Source organism: Dreissena polymorpha, chromosome 5 (genome assembly GCF_020536995.1).
Source record: "Dreissena polymorpha isolate Duluth1 chromosome 5, UMN_Dpol_1.0, whole genome shotgun sequence".
NCBI lineage: Eukaryota > Metazoa > Mollusca > Bivalvia > Myida > Dreissenidae > Dreissena > Dreissena polymorpha.
The window spans coordinates 63421361-63443975 of record NC_068359.1 but is presented as its reverse complement, the minus strand read 5'-3'; the positions used below and the strand labels follow the sequence as shown (position 1 = coordinate 63443975).

General features: G+C 37.7%; 1 protein-coding gene across 6 annotated transcripts in view; it reads right to left on the bottom strand.

Moving 5' to 3' along the window:
• The window catches only part of LOC127880625 (rho guanine nucleotide exchange factor 26-like), a 112798-nt gene that overhangs the window by 28718 nt on the left and 61465 nt on the right, over nt 1-22615 (bottom strand). For 5 of the 6 annotated variants that reach the window (XM_052427937.1, XM_052427938.1, XM_052427942.1 and 2 more), the window contains 6 exons: nt 20355-20397; nt 18856-19616; nt 4813-4991; nt 3107-3145; nt 2589-2658; nt 1214-1228 (listed from right to left, as the gene is read on the bottom strand). In XM_052427937.1, coding sequence (XP_052283897.1) covers nt 1214-1228; nt 2589-2658; nt 3107-3145; nt 4813-4991; nt 18856-19616; nt 20355-20397 — 1107 coding nt within the window. The remainder of the gene's footprint in view (nt 1-1213; nt 1229-2588; nt 2659-3106; nt 3146-4812; nt 4992-18855; nt 19617-20354; nt 20398-22615) is intronic. The other variant, XM_052427939.1, reaches the window with a different exon arrangement.

Here is a 22615-nt window from a genome sequence, read left to right as displayed (position 1 = left end):
TTATCTTCATTTTAGATGATACATTTGAGACGTTAGATTTAATTATCTCAACTTTTGCATTCCAATCAAACGTCACATTTTTGCTAGACAAAAGCACTCACTTTTCACAGCAGATTAAGACTTTGTGACGCTGATTTTCATTAGTTCAATATACAGAAATCATGACTATACAACAGGGCAAGATGTCAGCTAGAAAAGCCAACCCACATTTAACAATAGATTATTAAAAGTGAAGTAAGATCAATTGAGTCACATCATGAATACATGGGTCTTGTGTCACATGTGACCACCATAGCTCCAGTGTGTATAACCCATTCCAGCTCAGAAGCAAAGTGAAAATTGCTATGTGCAAACAGCATAAAACCTGAACAGCCTGTGAGTAACTCGCTGTCTGTTGAGGTTGTATGCTGTTTGCTGCTCATCAGTATCTAAGGGTTGGAAATGAAGCCTTTAAAACTTGAATATAGTAAGAAAGGTCTTTAATTAAATATAACTTTCTAAGGGACTACCAACACTTTAATATACGTATCTAAGTGGTAAAGGGATAATTGCTCAGTCTGGTCAGGAGCTACCATGTCCACTTTAACGTCACCCAAGGTATCGTGGTCTAGTAAGCACACAAGGTAGTTCATAGCCCAAGCTACTCTGGCAGCAGATGGCATAAGACCCATTTTCGCATGATATGGCTCATATGTAAATAAGGTAGACCAGTTATTTAGCTTAAGCCAAGAACCATCACAAGTTAAAACACCAAGTATACTGAAACTTCTCTGTTATTAAATAAAATCACAGGAGAAAAATGAAACACTTAAGTAGTTCTAAAACACAAACAAGAGCACCGCATAACGGGTTCTAATGCTTTTTGATTTTTTAGAGGTCACAGTGACCTTGACCTTTGACTCAGTGACCCAAAACTGGCTGTGGCGTGTAGAACTCATCAAGGCGCATCTACATATAAAGTTTCAAAGGTGTAGGTGGAAGCAGTTTGATTTTAAAGCCAATTTTAAAGGTTTTAGCACGACGCCAACAGCGGACAACACAACGAGCTGGCTATTACAATACCTCGGGTTTTCTGCGAAAACAGCAGAGCTAAAAATACATATAGTGGTTAAGAACATTTTTCTGAGTACAGGAAGTCTAGTGGTTATGCACAAATTATGCACGCAGTTCTGATTACAGGTTATACATTTACAGCAACCTAACAAACCCCTACCTTCCTGCTAATGGTCTGAAAGTAGGCAGATGTTCACAAAATACAATATAAATACTAAGCATATGAACATACATGTTTAACCCATTTATGCCTAGTGGACTCTCCCATCTTTCTAAATTGGATAAATTTATTTCCAAAATAAGTGAAGTCTAGTATATTTATTTTCATATTTAGAATATTTCTAACAGAAATTCCTTTAAGCAAACAGCGCAGACCCTGATGAGACGCTGCATCATGCGGTGTCTCATCTGAGTCTACGCTGTTTGCCAAGGCATTTTTTCTAGACGCTAGGCATAAATGGGTTAACCCAGTACAACCCACATAAAATTATCAAGTCAATAGAAGTATTTGAACCTCATTCTGGGAAAATGTGGCATAATGCATGTCCATAAAGTATCATCCTACATTAGCCTGTGCAGTCTGCACAGTCTAAATATGGAGACACTTTCTGCACAGACTAATTTTTTTTTTAGAATAGACTTTCTTAAAACCAAGAATTCTTTTTAGGTACAAAGGGTTTCACTGATTTGTCTGTGCGGACTGCACACAGGGGTGTCAATTGGCCAAAATCTAAAATCCTGAAAATAAGCCTAGCATGTGGGGGGCCAGTGCCAAAAGAGGGTTAATTATTCATTTAATTATGTAAACTGTGTTAACAATATGTCAAATTAAATAATTTAATGTTAAAAATGACATTTTGTGACAAAAATCTTTAAATACCACAACAAAAATCCTCTAATTTATATAAACATCAAAAGCAGTTTTTGAGGGCCAAAATCCTGAATTTAGGAATAATCCTGAACTTTAACACCCCTGTGCACAGGCCAATCAAGGATCACACTTAAAGAACATGCATTAAGATGCATTAAGCCCTCTTCTCCCATAATGAGGCATATTTTTTAGTAAGATTGAAAAAACAATGAAATGACATTTCAGTGTGTCCTTTCTAGCAAGTTGATGTAACGGCACCCACACCAATGTCACATGACTACACTTCCCGAAGCAAACTTTAATTAAACAACGACCAAATATTGATTATATAGCAACCACTCCACTGTAATATCTGTTATATACCAACATCATCTCAAGGTAGACAAAATTATCAAAATTATCAATTTTTTAATAACAATATTTTTGGTACATGTGAAAAGATAATATGAACAAACATGTTTATAAATACAGTTTGCCCCATTTTGTTTAAGTAGTTTGATTTCAGCTGGACTGATAAGCAAACACTAGAAAATCTAAACAAAAATGATGAAAACAATCTTGAATGCCTGAAAAGCATTGGTAGACTATCAGGTTTGTAATTCTAAAATAATTTTGCAAATAACTATATGATCACTGAACATACAACACAAAACTAGCAGCGTACCTGATTTCCTCAGCAAGTGAGTATTCATCCTCTGGCAATGGTGCTTCTCCCACATCCACATAACTGTCCTCTTACATGGAAAATCAAAGACTAATCATGAACAACAATGGAAAATCACCCAAAAATCATGAAGAATATTTTCAATTCAGGGAAAATCGTGACACAAACAAAAAGGAAAAAAATCAAGGACAATAATTGAAAATAAGGGAAAATCATGAACAGCAATACAAAAATCTGGGCTAATCATGAAGAATTTTGACTAACCGAGAAATGAACAGTATCAAATGAAGTCCCCCCCTTTAGACAAATGATAATTATGATTAACAAACCAAATAAATGGAAAATCAAAAACAATAATACAAGTACTTATTTCAAACGGATAATTTAATCTAAACTTTCATTAATAATAAAAAATATTTTTACTTACTTATATAAATGTTTCCTTTCACTTTAATATGAACTTTATGTATGATAACAAAGTATCATTGAATAAATAAAAATGTTTTTCTTACACTTACTTAATTTTCTCAAGTTGTCTGCATCAACATAGCTGCTTGCTGAAATTGTACACACGAATGTATATACAAGCCATGCTCTGTGAAAACGGGGTTTAATACATGAGCATAAAGTGTTGTCCCAGATTAGCCTGCAGTCTGCAAAGACAAGTCAGGGACAACACTTTTCGCCAAAACTGGATTTTTGCTAAGAAGAGACTTTTAGTAAATGAAAAAAACCCATAAAAGTGGAAAGTGTCGTCCCTGGTTAGCCTGTGAGCACTGCACAGGCTAATCTTAGACAACACTTTATGCACATGTATTTAAACCCTTTTTCACAGAGCACAGTCAATGTTCATTTACACATTTAAAGTCGATATTAAGCCAAGTTTATACATATTTCATGTGTGGTTAAAAACTAATATATAATATATAAAACGCAATAAGTTTGTGGATTATGACAGTTAAAATGTGTGAAAATAACATCATACATAAACATGATGGCAATAAAGTCAAATAAAAAGCATCTCAGATTAGGCTGTGTAATTTGCACACAATAATCAAGGACTACAATTTCCGCTTTAAGGAAATTTGTCTTTATAACAAAGTCACTTCTAATCCAAAATTCAGTTTCGGCGGCGAATGTCATCCCTGAGTAGCCTCTGTGGACTGCACAGGCTAGTCTGGTACAACTCTTTGCACACATAGCCTCTGTGGACTGCACAGGCTAGTCTGGTATGACTCTTTGCACACATAGCCTCTGTGGACTGCACAGGCTAGTCTGGTAGGACTCTTTGCACACATAGCCTCTGTGGACTGCACAGGCTAGTCTGGTACGACTCTTTGCACACATATCCTCTGTGGACTGCACAGGCTAGTCTGGTACGACTCTTTGCACACATTCATTAAACCCCAATGGCATTGCTCCATTATAAAACTATGTTATATGTTGATCAATAAAAAAACTCTACTCTTTTTTTCAATCTCCTTACTTGTAATAAATACGGCATGCAAAAATGAAGTTATGTTGTATATATATATTGACTAGATTTGTTTTTGCATTTATTTCAGATGAAACAATATTTTGAAATTAGAATAAGTCAAAAGTGTTCTTATTTACAGTAAACAGTAAAAAATAATAGATTTATCACTTACATCTAATTATAAAGTAATTTAATAGACTTTTATTCAGAGATGTCATGGGAAACCAGACTCAGTGCATACAACTTCATAAAGTGTCAAACAAGATCAGCCTGCATAATCTTTTCGAGTGATGTTCACCAAACTAAATGGAAACAATCATGAAGACTAATCTTTCAGCCATCAAACAAATGTAGAAAGAGATTGCATTGAAAAAGAAAATGTCATTTTTTCTAAAAGCAAGTGCGGCAAAGGGGAGCCACTTTATACACATGCATTAATCTGGCCCCGTTTTCACCAACCAATTTTTAGACCTTAAATAAAAATAGACCAAGACCCAAGCAAACATAATTCAGAGTATGAATATATAATGGCTAACTCTGGTGCTTATGTCATGAACAGTTCTAAATAACAATTGTTGTAAAAGTTCACAGTGTAAATGCCATGTTAGACTCCCTTTACATTGTACTAGAACATTACAGTTATAAGAATATTCTTTATTTTTAGATTTTAAGATTTAGGTCTCAGAATCGGTTGGTGAATACAGGCCCTGCATGTTCCATGGCAAACATCAGAACCCTGCCACCTACTGGACGCGGTGGACGTTCCGTGCCTCTTGGTGACAGGTTGCGGCCGGACAGGAAGGGGCGGGGCGTCCGGGTCTGAGGGCGGAGACTTGACGGGGCTCTCGTCTATAAAGGGGATGTCCGGGTGGCTCAGCTTCTGGGTCTGCAGGTAGCTGTCCTTGTTGGGAGCCCATTGGCTTTTCCTGTGGGTGGAGAAAGATTGGCTTAAAACATGTGATATTTAAACAGGGTTCCCAGCTTGTTGTATGAACAAAATTCCCTGATTTTTCCCTGTTTTTTCCTGATGGAAAATAAAAATTCCAGTACCATAATTTAGACCAATTTCTTGTTTGAGACATCCTCAATTAATGGCAGTTGCAGACAATAACATGTATTATATTTATGTAACTTTAAAGCGACCGTCAACCATGAATGACGAAAAAAGTTAATATTTTCAGCATATTCGGTAATAACATTTCGAGATGTGAAATCAAAAGTACATCGCGAAAATAGGTGACATAACGATTTACACACTATAAATAATGCAAGTAGATCATTTTATATGTAAAATATATACAATTCACTACGCATGCACAATTTGCCTTCCTGGGTTTACCACGTGACGATGATGATCAATCTGCTGATGTTATTTATAGTTTACTGGTAGTTATCTGGTACCTGTACCCAGTACAACAAGGGCTGTTTGTAAAACATGCATGCCACCCATATGGGCTGTCCGTTGTAGTGGCAGCCATTGTGTGAATACCATTTTTGTCACTGTGACCTTGACCTTTGACCTAGTGACCTGAAAATCAATAGGGGTCATCTGCGGGTCACGATCAATGTACCTATGAAGTTTCATGTTCCTAGGCAAAAGCGTTCTTGAGTTATCATCCGAAAATCATTTTACTATTTCGAGTCACCGTGACCTTAACCTTTGACCTTGTGACCTCAAAATCAATAGGGGTCATCTGCAAGTCATGATCAATCTACCTATAAAGTTTCATGATCCTAGGCGTATGCGTTCTTGAGTTATCATCCGAAAACCATTTTACTATTTCGGGTCACCGTGACCTTGACCTTTGAACTAGTGACCTCAAAATCAATAGGGGTCATCTGCGAGTCATGATCAATCTACCCATGAAGTTTCATGATCCTAGGCGTATGCGTTCTTGAGTTATCAACCGGAAACCATTTTACTATTTCGGGTCACCGTGACCTTGACCTTTGACCTAGTGACCTCAAAATCAATAGGGGTCATCTGCAAGTCATGATCAATCTACCCATGAAGTTTCATGATCCTAGGCGTATGCGTTCTTGAGTTATCATTCAAAAACCATTTTACTATTTCTGGTCACCGTGACCTTGACCTTTGACCTAGTGACCTCAAAATCAATAGGGGTCATCTGCAAGTCATGATCAATGTACCTATGAAGTTTCATGATCCTAGGCCCAAGCGTTCTTGAGTTATCGTCTGACAACCACCTGGTGGACGGACCAACAGACCGACCGACCGACAGACGGACATGAGCAAAGCAATATACCCCCTCTTCTTCGAAGGGGGGCATAATAAATATTACAAAATATACTGAAAATATGAAAACTTAAAAAAATAAATCAAGTTATGTTATTTACCAGTCGTGATATTTTTATCAATATAAACTAATAATTGTAAAAAAATACGGTGTTTTAGATTATTTTTTTCGTCATTCATGACGATCCCTTTAAAGCAATGGCTTCCCATCTCCCTTCACATCCTTTCCTCAGCTTTTCATTTATTTTCATTTAATGTTTGTTTTGCAACAACCATTGGAACATATCGACATTTTTAAACAGTAACAGGAAAATCTGTACTGAGAGTATGTTCATATAGTATTACATGTAACTTATCATAATGATGTTTGAATAGTACCTTGAACATCAGTATTAAAAAAAATTCAATGTAATTCAATTTCAGAAAGTTCCTAGAGTAGACTCTTTGCAGAGAAGCTGATAGCTTACTAACAACACATTTCTGCTTTTTAATGTTGTTGTCTTCCACTTCATTGGCTTTCTGCCTCAAGGCATCAATGTGCTGTTTTAATTGTATGGACTTTTCGACACATGTAGGGAAAGTCTGACCAAACAAAATTCCCTGATTTTTCCCTGATTTCAAGAACTTTTCCCTAATTCCCTGACTTTACCCTGACTGGAAAAAGTGAGTCTTTTTCCGGGTTTTCCCTGATTTCCAGGTTGACTGGGAACCCTGTTAAACAAATCTGCACATATTTTGTTATCAATGATAGAGTGTCAGTTTTCAATACATATACATAGCTAATTTTTACTATTTCTGTTTGACTGATGGAAAACTCGGGTGAGTTTAAATAACTTAATCAACAATATTCCAACGTTTAAATTAAGAATGCACACACATGACTAACCTTGACTTAACAGGTGTGGAATACTAAAACTCTAATACATGCAGTTAGTACATGCCCATGCACAAAGATTTCTTTTATCAGTGTATATAATAGACACAACGATTATTTCAAGGTCATTGACGATCTGTAGCAAGTTCAAATATTGATATCTACTTCCTGACTTCATTACAGCTCCTAACAGCTTTGCAAGTTCAAATATTAATATCTAGGTACTGACTTCATACAGGCTCTTGACAGCTTTTTTAAGAAATGATAAGTATGTAAACATAATAACACAAGCAAACGATGGCAACAAAGAATGTAACCTTGTGAAATGAACATCTATTATTTATTTTATTACTATGAGTTAATTAGATTATTCCTATGACTATGAATGGTAAAGTATTGGTGCCTATGGTCTGATGTTACTAACATACATGTATATACAGTCAAAACTTCAAACAGCGGTCAGTCAAGGGAAATGAACTAAGTGGCCGTTGTCAACAGGTGACCACTATTCTTGGATCCCACTTTTTAGATGGTTGGTCAGTTGATAGTATTGCTACGTTGTTTTCCCACCCAGGTGTTCACACTCAGTGTACAACAAAGGCTCATTGACAATAACTAAGCTCAACAAGGGCTGTTTGTAAAACATGCATGCCCCCCATATGGGCTCTCCGTTGTAGTGACAGCCATTGTGTGAATATGTTTTTTGTCACTGTGACCTTGACCTTTGACCTAGTGACCTGAAAATCAATAGGGGTCATCTGCGAGTCATGATCAATGTACCTATGAAGTTTCATGATCCTAGCCATAAGCGTTCTTGAGTTATCATCCAGAAACCATTTTTCTATTTCGGGTCGCCGTGACCTTGACCTTTGACCTAGTGACCTGAAAATCAATAGGGGTCATCTGCGAGTCATGATCAATCTACCTATCAAGTTTCATGATCCTAGGAATAAGCGTTCTTCAGTTATCATCCTGAAACCATTTTACTATTTCGGGTCACCGTGAACTTGACCATTGACCTAGTGACCTTAAAATCAATAGGGGTCATCTGCAAGTCATGATCAATGTACCTATGAAGTTTCATGATCGTAGCCATAAGCGTTCTTGAGTTATCATCCGGAAACCATTTTACTATTTCAGGTCACCGTGACCTTGACCTTTGATATAGTGACCTGAAAATCAATAGGGGTCAACTGCGAGTCATGATAAATCTACCTATCAAGTTTCATGATCCTAGGCATAAGCGTTCTTGAGTTATCATCCGGAAACCATTTTACTATTTCGGGTCACCGTGACCTTGACCTTTGACCTAGTGACCTGAAAATCAATAGGGGTCATCTGCGAGTCATGGTCAATGTACCTATGAAGTTTCATGATCCTAGGCATAAGTGTTCATGACTTATCATCCGGAAACCATTTTACTATTTCGGGTCACCGTGACCTTGACCTTTGACCTAGTGACCTGAATATCAATAGGGGTCATCTGCCAGCCATTATCAATCTACCTACAAAGTTTCATGAGCCTAGGCAAAAGCGTTCTTGAGTTATCAACCGGAAACCATTTTACTATTTCAGGTCACTGTGACCTTGACCTTTGATCTAGTGACCTGAAAATCAATAGGGGTCATCTGCGAGTCATGATCAATCTACCTATTAAGTTTCATGATCCTAGGCCTAAGCGTTCTTGAGTTATCATCCAGAAACCATTTTACTATTTCGAGTCACCGTGACCTTGACCTTTGACCTAGTGACCTCAAAATCAATAGGGGTCATCTGCGAGTCATGATCAATGTACCTATGAAGTTTCATGATCCTAGACCTAAGCGTTCTTGAGTTATCATCTGGAAACCACCTGGTGGACGGACTGACCGACAGACCGACATGTGCAAAGAAATATACCCCCTCTTCTTCGAAGGGGGGCATAATAACATAAATAATTTAAATGGAATAATACAGAATTATATCTTATACAGTGACCCCGGGTTAATCTAGATCTCGATAGTCCGAAAATCTTGCGATCCGGACAAAAGTCAGGGGGAACGGATTTATTATGCAGTATATTGCCCCATTTATCTCACGTTTTCGGATCCAGACGTAGATCTGTGAATTTAGCTGTTATAATGTCTCGTTAATCAGGATGCTTCCCAACATTTGGGTTTTATCGCCCAGCTGCCATATAAACAAAAGTGCAATCACTGAGGCGTGAAGTATTGTTGTTTAAGTCTTAATCGCCAACCCGTTGTTTAAACAAAAGCGCGATCACCGAGGTGTGAAATATTAATGTGTTTAGTTGAGATAGCTAATAGGCGTGACTAAACATGATTCGACTTCGACTTTAAACTTAAATTGATGTCGGCATTACACAATGACCTTTAAATGACACATTTGGTTAGATGTTTGATTTTCGTATGTGCAGTAGGACAATGACGACATGCCCCTGCTACAGCTTCAACGTCTGCTTAGCCTGCTGCCACCTGAGAGTTGCGAACTATCTGCTGAGGATTATGTCGGGGTAGACGCAGATGAACCGACTGGGCACCAGCTACAAGACAAGGACATCCTATCCATGCTAAGTGACGAAACATGAGCCGTGGAGCCGACCCATGACGACAACAACCCCGAATACCCAGACAATGTCCCCTTCACTGACGTCACCACTAAGGAAGCCTGGGCTGCACTTTCTACAGTCATCTCATACTTCGAGCAGACGGGTACCCGCTTCACAAACAACGACAATCAAAACAGCCAGCATTCACTGGACCAGCTTTGAAAAATGATTACTGTTCTTCATGACCAAACCATGAAGGAGTGTCACCAAACAAAAGTGACAGACTTTTTCATGAAATGAACTTGTTATGCATGAAAAGTTGTGCTAGGATTATTTAAGCAATCCATTTAAAACGCATCAAATTTTACTTGTCGCTATTTTAATAATTTCAACATTCTGTCGTATGAGACGTGTTATAAATAAAGATATTAAAACAGAATGGCAGTTTTATGTTTTAATTTTCATTTGACTTCAACACCCTTTATTTGTAACTCTGTGACGTCACCAGCTTACAGCTTGCGTGTAACCCGTGGCAAAGTCTTTTTACTGTGGCAGTATCACACGAGATACACGCAGTCCTCATGGATAGTGTACATGGAAAGTGTATACAGCAACCAAATATTGATTCAATACTAAGCTATCAACGCTTTTCTGTGTGATTGTAACATTCACAAAGCTTTACGTCATGTGTGTACATGTACTAAAATTCGGTTACGCATTTTTGTATTAACATTGTTTAACAACATTTGTTTTTTTTAAACAAAACCAATGTCCGCGTAACAAAAAATATCATTCTTGATGCAAAATAAGTATGTAAATGGTTTATGTAATAAGGTTAATATTGTACTCTTGAAACGGCACTGGTTTGATAATACAGAAGATTCATTAATCCGGAAATTTCTGCCGGAACGGACGTGTCTGGATAAACGTGGGGTCACTGTACATTCATTTAATTTTATAATTATTTGTAAACTTAATCTATGACATTACATGTATAAACAATAGTAATGATGTTAACTTATGCATCTCATTAATTAAGTGAATCCGACATTTCGTATAACATTCTTGGGGAGATATTTTTAAATAAAGGTTGCCACTTCATTGACATCATGCCAGATTAAGTATAACAAGAGGGCCATGATGGCCCTGAATCGCTCACCTGACTCATTAAAATCAGATGAAAACTATGACCTCTATTGTCTACACAATGTATTTCTATGATTTGACCTAGTGACCTAGTTCCTGACTCTAGATGACCCAAATACAATCCCAATCCAGATTTCATCAAGATAAACATTCTGACCACAGTTCATAAATATTGGATGAAAACTGTGACCTCTATTGTCAACACAAGGTTTTTCTATTTATTTGACCTAGATTTTTACCCCAGATGACCCAAATACAATCCCACCCAGATTTCATCAAGAATTCTGACCAAATTTCATAAAGGTTGGATGAAAACTGTGATCTCTAATGTCTACACAAGGTTTTTCTATTATTTGACCTAGTGACCTAGTTTTTGACCCCAGATGACCCAAATAAAATCCCAACCCAGATTTCATCAAGATAAACATTCTGACCAAATTTCATAAAGATTGGATGAAAACTGTGACCACTATTGTCTACAGAAGGTTGTTCTATTATTTGACCTAGTGACCTTGTTTTTGACCCCAGATGACCCAAATACAATCCCAAACCGGATTTCATCAAGATAAACATTTTTACCAAATTTCATCAAGATTGGATGCAAACTGTGACCTCTACTGTCTACACAAACAAATTGTTGACGGACGGACGCACGGACACACGCAGGCACGCACAACAGACGCCGGACATCACACGATCACATAAGCTCACCGTGTCACTTCATGACAGGTGACCTAAAAATATGTCGGAGATAAACATGAACAGTTGTGGTTAAAATCCCATAGAAACAAGGTCTGTTTGTAAAACATGCTTGCCCCCCTATATGGGCTATAAGTTGTAGTAGCAGCCATTGTGTGAATACGTTTTTTGTCACTGTGAATAGTGGTGGTGGTGGTGGTGGTGGTGGTGTAGTAGTAGTAGTAGTAGTAGTAGTAGTAGTAGTAGTAGTAGTTGTAGTAGTAGTAGTAGTAGTAGTAGTAGTAGTAGTAGAAGTAGTAGTAGTAGTTGAAGAAGTAGTAGTAGTAGTAGTAGTAGTAGTAGTAGTAGTAGTAGTAGTAGTAGTAGTAGTAGTAGTAGTAGTAGTAGTGGTAGTAGTAGTAGTAGTAGTAGTGGTAAAAGTAGTAGTAGTAGTGGCAGTAGTAGTAGAAGTAGTAATAGTAGATGTGGTGGTGGTGGTGGTGGTGGTGGTGGTGGTGGTGGTGGTGGTGGTGGTGGTGGTGGTGGTGGTGGTGGTCGTAGTAGTCCTCGTCGTAGTAGTACTAGTAGTAGTAGTAGAAGTAGTAGTAGTAGTAGTAGTAGTAGTAGTAGTAGTCGTCGTAGTAGTAGTAGTAGTCGTTGTAGTGTAGTAGTAGTAGTAGTAGTCGTCGTAGTAGTAGTAGTAGTAGTAGTAGTAGTAGTAGTAGTAGTAGTAGTAGAAGTAGTAGTAGTAGTAGTAGTAGTAGTAGTAGTAGTAGTAGTAGTAGTAGTAGTAGTAGTAGTAGTAGCAGTAGCAGTAGCAGAAGCAGTAGCAGCATTACAAGACCAATACTTAAGAATGATCAAATGGGAAAAGGTAAGCTAGCACTGGCAGTAAATATGGGGCTCATTTACAGGTCAGATTTAGAATCTCTGCTGTAAAATGAGATTTTGAATAAATTAAAGGGAGGCAAATCTGTAATAAAAAGAACATGCATAAACCGTAGTTGTTTCCCTTGTTTGAACCATGCTAAATCCTTACAAGTTTGGAAAGAATTGGATGACAAATTTGGACTTAATTGCATAAACACCATTTTCTCAATTCAAGGGGAGGTAATTCTGTACTTCATGGACCAATAATGCTCATTTTTTTGTAGGGTTCGTGTCCTCATTGATATAAAGACACTGTGCAAATTTGGAAAGGATCGGACAAAAAATGTGGAAGATTTTTGAAAGTTTTCACAAAATAGGCAAAAACGAATAAACATGCAAAGTTCAATGAGCTCCTGCAGCCATGTTTTTTGACGAATCAAATTTCTTTGAACAACTTTTTCAGGGGAGCCTTCAAAGGTCATCCCTGTGAAATTTTTTGAAAATCTGATGAGCGGTTTCTGACAAGAAGATTTTTTAAGGTTTTTACCATATATGGTCATGGCGGCCATCTTGGTTATGTGATCAAATTTTTTTTAACAATTCTTTTGTCCCATGACCTAGGGATGCTCCAAATGAAATTTAGTTGAAATTGGCTCAATGGTTTAGTAGAAGAAGATGTTTACAAATTGTTTACAGACAGACAGACAGACAGACAGACAGACAGACAGACGGACGGACGGCCGGACGCCGGACGGTGAGTGATCACAATAGCTCACCCCGAGCTATCGCTCAGGTGAGCTAAAAAGGGGATTTGCTGTCATTTACAGCATTAACAGAAAGTACGGTTTAACTGTATCGTTTTCATTAAAAAAAAGATTCCAAAGATTCTTGTAAAAAGTAAGTTAGTTTGTTGTAAAAAGTGCAATTTATTGTCCGATTTTCCTGAATAGACCATCACTACTCCTTTTAATGCATTCTTATAACAACACTTGCCAGCTTAGTGTTGTTTTCAACACCTATCAGCAATAATGATCTTTGTCACACCCTAATGCTTTGTTGTTATGACAGCAGCCAAAAATTGCTACTGATACACATTGTTATTGTTAAGTGCACCTGTTTATTTGCGTTCTTACTTTTCGCAACTGGAAATGAGTAACTCGTGGGGACAATTCTTCTCAATTAAAAAACAACTTTGGAGTGAAATATACTGGCCATTTGCCATTATGGACAGTTGATTGTTATTTAAAAGTTTAATATATAGTGATTTTTGTTGGGGGGGGGGAGGGGGGGGGGGGGGGGGGCAATCAAAATGACCATTGTCTGCAGTTGACCGCTGTTTTCAGTTGACCACTAGGTCAGTTTGACTGTATACAAATACTTCATTTGGTCCTGCAATGTTTATGATTCCAACCTAATTATGAACAAATGGTCTGTTTCAAGTATGAATGAATGTCTGTACACTTTCAAGACTTCCTTGTGATACTATGCAGGACATAAAGACATAATTATTGCTTAATAAAAATGTAATTAATGCAGATAAAAAGCTTGGCAATGAAATGCAGTTGTAGCGAAAGAATGTACCAGGCAAGCATTGAGAGACAGGTACTTAGTAGTATAAAAGTGTTTCTAAAATTTGATTAGGTGACCAAGTTTAAGGACACATGCCACAAATTCGCACTTGGAAAAAGGATATTGTAAAAGAAGAACATTCTTTAAGATTGGGTCACAAATGTGGCTTCTAGTGTGGTTACAAGGTTTTTCAAAGATATGACCTAATGACTTAGTTTTTGGCCCCTTGTGACCCAGATTCATTCTCTTCCCATTTATCATCTAGGTAAACATTCGGACCAAGTTTCTTTAAGTTGAGTCATACATGTGGCCTCTGCAGTGATGACTAACCTTGGTACCTTATTTAAGGATACACATGATTCTGATTTAACTCAGCAAAGATATTGCAAATATAACTAGAAATGGCACGGCAGAGGCCGCCGCGTATCCCTACGCCGCATGTTTGACCCAGGGGCGCCCCAGGGTTGGTAATGGGCCATGCATAGTAGAGATTGACCGTATTGTTATAAGAGAAGTTCAGTATCAATTAGAAGTAAATCGGTGTAGAAATGAAGAAGTTAAATAAAAGGCAATTTTGGGTGGGTGTCAGGGCTCACGCTGGCCTCAAATTTTAGGGAGAAGTGACTTCTCCCTGGACACTGATTTAGGGAGAAGTGAGGAGACTCTAGGGAGAAGTGGAGAGACTCGGACACTAGGGTTTGCATGTAGGGGCGTTACAACACACATATGTGTATCACATTATTGAAGTATACCATTGTAGTACACATAACTATATTTCTTTTGTGTACCTAAATTTTCCAGCAGTTCTAATTAACCAAGTAATAATAGACACGACAGATAAATAACTACAATTTTAAAAGCTCTATATTCAATCCATTTTGATGTAAATATCATATTATACAGACTAAAGTATTTCAAAGATAATATGTTTATGAAGCAGTAGATAACATAAGCTGAATAAAACTGTCAGACCAGATAAATATTTATGTTTGAAATATGACATTTAACATATGCTTTCTTAATAATTATTTTTTACTTTTTATTATAGTCTTTCCAATTGAAATTTCATTTGAATACACTTCGAAATATGATAAACCACACCGTCCGCATCACCCCATCTGTATTCTTCATTCTATTTCTTCTTAAAAGAACTTAAATCTTAATTGACGAAAAATAATGTATCCGAAAACGACAGTCCGAAAAATTGTACGCGTTACGCACATGAAACAAATTGTGCATATCGTTTGACAGCAAAAAAAAAGAAAATCGTAAACCTAGCAAATACGTAATTAATATACAATTTAATTGACATATTGCTTCACAATAGCATAGTTTGTGGGTAAAAAACAACTTAATTATCACCTTTTAATTTCAAACGATAATCAGCAGAAAGGTGTAACATCATCGACATAGATCTAGTTATTTAATTATCATCCTTTTGTAAATTCAGATTGATAGTCGGTAGAAATGTAAAGTGATCAACTTAGAAATAATTTTTTTATTGTTAGGCTCCTTTTTATTTGTTTATCTTTAAATACAACGTTTGCCATCGGCCGCTATACATGAAGTGTTGGCAGACGACAATATCAACTGTGTATTTCCAAGTATACAGTGTCTGCGCATGAATGACCCAATATTATGTGTGAGCGAACTCAATGTTGATTGGCCAGCTACCATGTGACTTGAATTATGACTTGACCAATATCGATCGCTAATTAGATAAGTTCGGAGGTTGGGAGAATCGGGGCGGGGTTTACTTCAAATTACCTGTCGCTCAATTGCGACACGCTCCGGGCTGCGACAGTGAGTATTGGAAAATTGAGTCAGACCTTGACATCGAGAAAACCGGATGTAAACAAATTCTGATAAGAAGGAGATTGGAAGTCGCTTTTTATCTGAAATTTCTTAAATTTTAGGCGACGTTCCGCGTAAGAAAGCGACTAAGTTGCTCACATCGCCCCCTAGCGCGAGCCTTGGGTGTGGCCTATGTGGGCGGGGCGCCCCAGGGTTGGAAATGGGGCTATGTATAGTTGAGATTAACCGTATTGTCATAAGAATAGTTCAGTATCAATTAGAAGTATATCGGTGTAGAAATGAAGAAATTATAGCAAGGCAATTTTGGGTGGGTATGGCCTATTTGGGCGGGGCGCCCCAGGGTTGGTAATGGGGCCATGCATAGTTGAGATTGACCGTATTGTCATAAGAGAAATTCAGTATCAATTAGAAATGAATCCGTGTAGAAATGAAGAAGTTATAGTAAAAGGCAATTTTGGGTGGGTGTGGCCTATGTGGGTGGGGCGCCTAAGGGTTGGTATTGGGGCCATGCATAGTTGAGATTGACCGTATTGTCATGCATAGTTGAGATTGACCGTATTGTCATAAGAGAATTTCAGTATAAATTTGAAGTGAATCGGTGTAGAGATGAAGAAATTATAGTAAAAGGAAATTTTGGGGTTGGTGTGGTCTATGTGGGCGGGGCGCCCCAGGGTTGGTAATGGGGCCATGCATAGTTGAGATTGAGCGTATTGTCATAAGAGAGGTTCAGTATCAATTTGAAGTAAATCGGTGCAGAAATGAAGAAGTAAAAGTAAAATAACATTTAAAAATGAGTCAAAATCTCTGTCCTGACCCCGACCCAACCCCCATAACTTTTGAGCCAGGGGTCAGATCAAAATTCCAAATAGTGCAGGGTCGCACATATGCTCATAGCTACCATGTGTTTAAGTTTCAAGGTTCTAGTGCTTATTGTGTAGGAGGAGATAGTGGCCAGGACGGACAGACAGACGGCGGAGATAACCACAATATCCCCACGCTTTTCAAAAAGCGTGGGATTAACAAGATGGATTTGTGAAACTCTATGTCCCCAATATATTTGACCTTTGACCTTGAAGGATGACCTTGACCTTTCACCACTCAAAATGTACAGCTCCATGAGATACACATAAATGCCAAATATGAAGTTCCTATCTTCAATATTGCAAAAGTTATGGCAAATGTTAAAGTTTGACGCAAGCAAACCAACAAACAGACAGGGCAAAAACAATATGTCCCCCAGTATAGACTGGGGGAACATAAAAAAAATGTAAAATGATAGGTAATATCTCGATCCGGAAATGTAGTGTACTCGGTACAATTTACAGAAAGACATTTTTTTTATTCTTAGAAATTCACTTTCACGCTCGCAACATTTTCTCATAAAAGTACATGTTAAAAATTTAGTCGTTGTTGGTGGTGCTCCATGCTTGCACATCTTGTCATGTGATTCAGGTATGTTTAATGGGAATTCCCCTATCCCACAATTCACTTTGTATATTCACTGGTGTTTAATGGCAGACGTTTGTGTTTATGAAATTCTTTAACACATTCGTCGTCAATATTAGCCATATTTTGGTTTTGAAAATAGAAATGGTAATTATACGGGATTATTGGGTAAGAGATAGAGTTGGAACATGTATGTTTCCAGCCATCAACACATTAGGTAGGGTTTTCTAAAAGTACTGAAATAAAAGTGGGACATAGGTTACTAAGATTCTAACTCAGCCCCTGACAAAAAGCCCCCAGTACCGACTCACCTCGCATCTCCCCCGGGTTTCACAGGCACCATCACATTCAGGTCCAGCTTGTTTGATATTCTATTTCTGGGCGGGAGGGACAATAAGAGAATTTCAGTATAAATTTGAAGTGAATCGGTGTAGAGATGAAGAAATTATAGTAAAAGGAAATTTTGGGGTTGGTGTGGTCTATGTGGGCGGGGCGCCCCAGGGTTGGTAATGGGGCCATGCATAGTTGAGATTGAGCGTATTGTCATAAGAGAGGTTCAGTATCAATTTGAAGTAAATCAGTGCAGAAATGAAGAAGTAAAAGTAAAATAACATTTAAAAATGAGTCAAAATCTCTGTTCTGACCCCGACCCAACCCCCATAACTTTTGAGCCAGGGGTCAGATCAAAATTCCAAATAGTGCAGGGTCGCACATATGCTCATAGCTACCATGTGTTTAAGTTTCAAGGTTCTAGTGCTTATTGTGTAGGAGGAGATAGTGGCCAGGACGGACAGACAGACGGCGGAGATAACCACAATATCCCCACGCTTTTCAAAAAGCGTGGGATTAACAAGATGGATTTGTGAAACTCTATGTCCCCAATATATTTGACCTTTGACCTTGAAGGATGACCTTGACCTTTCACCACTCAAAATGTACAGCTCCATGAGATACACATAAATGCCAAATATGAAGTTCCTATCTTCAATATTGCAAAAGTTATGGCAAATGTTAAAGTTTGACGCAAGCAAACCAACAAACAGACAGGGCAAAAACAATATGTCCCCCAGTATAGACTGGGGGAACATAAAAAAAATGTAAAATGATAGGTAATATCTCGATCCGGAAATGTAGTGTACTCGGTACAATTTACAGAAAGACATTTTTTTTATTCTTAGAAATTCACTTTCACGCTCGCAACATTTTCTCATAAAAGTACATGTTAAAAATTTAGTCGTTGTTGGTGGTGCTCCATGCTTGCACATCTTGTCATGTGATTCAGGTATGTTTAATGGGAATTCCCCTATCCCACAATTCACTTTGTATATTCACTGGTGTTTAATGGCAGATGTTTGTGTTTATGAAATTCTTTAACACATTCGTCGTCAATATTAGCCATATTTTGGTTTTGAAAATAGAAATGGTAATTATACGGGATTATTGGGTAAGAGGTAGAGTTGGAACATGTATGTTTCCAGCCATCAACACATTAGGTAGGGTTTTCTAAAAGTACTGAAATAAAAGTGGGACATAGGTTACTAAGATTCTAACTCAGCCCCTGACAAAAAGCCCCCAGTACCGACTCACCTCGCATCTCCCCCGGGTTTCACAGGCACCACCACATTCAAGTCCAGCTTGTTTGATATTCTATTTCTGGGCGGGAGGGGCAAGGGTGACGTCCGCCCTCCCTTGTTGTCCAGGCTTGATGAACTGTGGCCGCTATTTATTTCCTGCGAGTGTCGTTTGGGTGCTTCATACTCATTGTCTCCTTTCAGATCTATGCTGCTTGAGGGGCGTCGAGGGGGGAGTGGGGGTGGGGCAAGAGTTGAACCCTCCGTCCCACCCTCATCCTCCGACTTTGTCATTCGTTTGGACATCTCCTCCCCAACGTCTCCTTCTGTGTCTGTGCCTTCACTATCACACACAGGATTATTTTCAAAGAATTCTTCTAAATTTGGCGCAGAATAAGAAGACTTCGCGAGTTCTTCTAAATTTGGCGCAGAATTAGAGGCCTTTGATTTGTTCAATTTTTTTAATTTACTCAGAACACCATTACTTCCATTTGACAGACTACTAGAAGTCACTAATGTTGGGTCAGATTCCTTGCTCCTTCCTTTGTAAAACTGTTTTAACTTTCCTCTAAATCCTTTCTTTACTTTGTCCTCTTTTTCACCTTTGGGTTCCTTTTTCTTTTTCTTATTTCCTGTAGACTCGTTTCTGGATGGTGGTAGACTTGGCACCTCAGGGGGCAGTTCTAGACTGTCAGACTCACTTACTTTGTCACACTCGTCGTCTATGGGCTCGTAGATACTGTCGGAGTCGCTGTCAATGTCACCATCATTCCCTGCCTGAAATAAGGTTTGTTAGAGCTAAACTGGATTTTTTGTTAGCAGAGACTTTCTTCAAACAAACAAAATCCATAAAAGTAAGTGTTACTGTCAGGCTATTCTGGTTTAATTCTGGTTGCATATAGACATTTTTACTTTATGGCAGAACTTAAAGGAATAGTACATAAATACATTTATGAAATACAGTTGTTAACCATCTAAAACAACATGTAAATTGTTTCTATAGCAGACATAACATAACAAATTCCTCTTTTATTGTTTATGTTCTAAACTGCAAAATAGATAAGTCGTATTTATAATTTTCTGATTTAACAGTAATTCATATTTCAAACGCTCGAAACATATACATATCTTTGCTTGATGCTATATTCAAACAGTGTTTTTTTCACCATATTGGGAATGGGGCCGGGTCCCTTTAGATTGGGAAAATTCGTGGCATTTCGACTAAAATTGGGAAATAAGTGTTGTTGTTGTTTTGTAACAAATGCTTCAAAATTGAGGATACAAGTGTGCTCAGTATTATATTTACTAAGGTTGATCTTATATGGATGGGAGATCTAAAAAAAAATTTTGGGGGGGAAATCTTCCATTGGGAATTTTTAGCTTCCATTTGGGAAAAATATATACTTTTTTCATTGGGAATGAGTCCGGTTACCGGATCCGATTTTGAATGAAAAAAAACACTGTCAAATGTATACATCAGTGAACAAAGCATTCTTGTAGATCTCAATGTTTTACCTGAATTTCTGTGGATGGAGGTGTCTCCTCAACTTGTTTTTGTCTGAAAACAACAATAAGAAAGCAACATTAACAGTTTGTTACACTCAGCAATGGTACACCAACCAGACTTGATCAGACAGTCTGTTACACTCAGCAATGGTAGACCAACCAGACTTGATCAGAGGTCCTCAACTAAGAGTTTCAGAGCTATTCTGGACTTTGTTGCTTGATTGATTTTGCTTTATGTAGATGTTTTTAGCATAGGTGCAACGCACCTATGCTTAAGGTATATACGACATTTCGAAAACCCACATCGATCGGTTGACCATTATAAAGCCTTACCTGATCAAAAATCAGACGAAATATCTATTAAATTTAGTATATGGTAATTCTTACAATTTTTTTTTGAAACGTTTTTCTAACGTTTTCTTCCAAGAATATTGCTGACACCGTTTTTAGTGAATTTTTCTAAGACCGTTTTACATGAAAAAACCTTCTGAGAAATTAAAACAAATTTCGTTCGTAAAACAATTCTGTTCTTGTTGATAGTGACCTCACACCTAATTTCTATTTCCTTTGTTTACTGTTCTGTGAGAGGTCAAATGTTTACATAACTGAATTCATAAGGCCCTGGTTTAAGGATATGTAACATTTCATCGGTTAATTATAAATAGAAATTAAAACATATTCTCAGCAGGAAGTGGGGCATAAAGCACTTTTATTCTTTGAAAATGTGTAAAAAATGGCGGAGTACAATGAATGTTTTCTGATTTATGACATGGATTCTGACCTGCCTTTCTATGGATTTGATGAAGTAGAGTTTGAAAGTAATAGAGATGTGTTAATTGAAGTTGAAATGATTTACTTTGAGCCAGAAATTAACGTTACGAGTAGAGCTAACGGTTTAAATGTGGCATTAGATTTAATGGATTCGCGCGAAATCTGAACGAGTGTTGTGTCTGTAAAATATTAAATGGAAAGCTGTAAATGTATCAAGTCGGAAAAGAAAACGGATGGTTGCATAATGGTATGCGTGAAATAATATAATTCTACATATTTATTTTCATTGTTATGTCATTTTGTAACCATTCACATTCGTCACTATTTGGAATTCCCGTTTCTAAAAATAGAACATTTTGGTAACAAGGGGGGCAACTCGTGATGTAAGCAATCGTTAAGGTCACAATATACTAAATAATCGAGTCATGAAGGGCTGTACTCTCTAAACAAATCATCATATTTTCCTCGAAGGCATGTTTACACTTTAGACTGTTGTTCTGGTTTTATCGTTTGTAGATATTGATAGGGTAAGCATAGGTGTTTACTACTAAATCCCTGAAATAGGATAAAGTTGGAGATTAAAGTAAACAAGAGTGCCAAACTGTCACAAGATACGCCCGTTCGAAGGTTTTGGACACCATGCTCAATGCTTGAAAGTGTCCTCAAGACCTAGTTATTGACCCGGCATGACCCATATTTGAACTTGACCTAGATATCACTTAGATGTAACATCTGACTAAATTTGGTGAAGATCAGATGAAAACTACTTCAATTAAAGAGCGGACAACATGCTTAATGCTTGAAATGCACTATGTGACCTCGTTTTTGACCCGGCATGACCCATGTTCGAACTTGACCTACATATCATCTAGACACAACTTCTGACCAAATTAGGTGAAGATCAGATGAAAACTACTTCAATTAGAGAGCGGACACCATGCTAAATGCTTGAAATGCACTAAGTAACCTCGTGACCTAGTTTTTGACCCGGCATGACCCATATTTGAACTTGACCTACATATCATCTAGACACAACTTCTGACCAAATTTGGTGAAGATCGGATGAATACAATTTGAATTAGAGTCCGGACAAAGTGGCGCCGTTGAAAATGCACTAATTGACCCTATGACCTAGTTTTTGACCCGGCATGACCCATATTCGAACTTGGCCTATATATCAACTAGATGCAACTGCTGACCAAGTTTGGTGAAGATCGGATGAATACAATTTGAAATAGAGTCCGGACAAAGTGGCCCCTTTGAAAATGCACTTATTGACCCTATGACCTAGTTTTTGACCCGGCATGACCCATATTCGAACTTGGCCTAGATATCAACTAGATACAACTGCTGACCAAGTTTGGTGAAGATCGGATGAATACAATTTGAAATAGAGTCCGGACAAAGTGGCCCCTTTGAAAATGCACTTATTGACCCTATGACCTAGTTTTTGACCCGGCATGACCCATATTCGAACTTGGCCTAGATATCAACTAGAT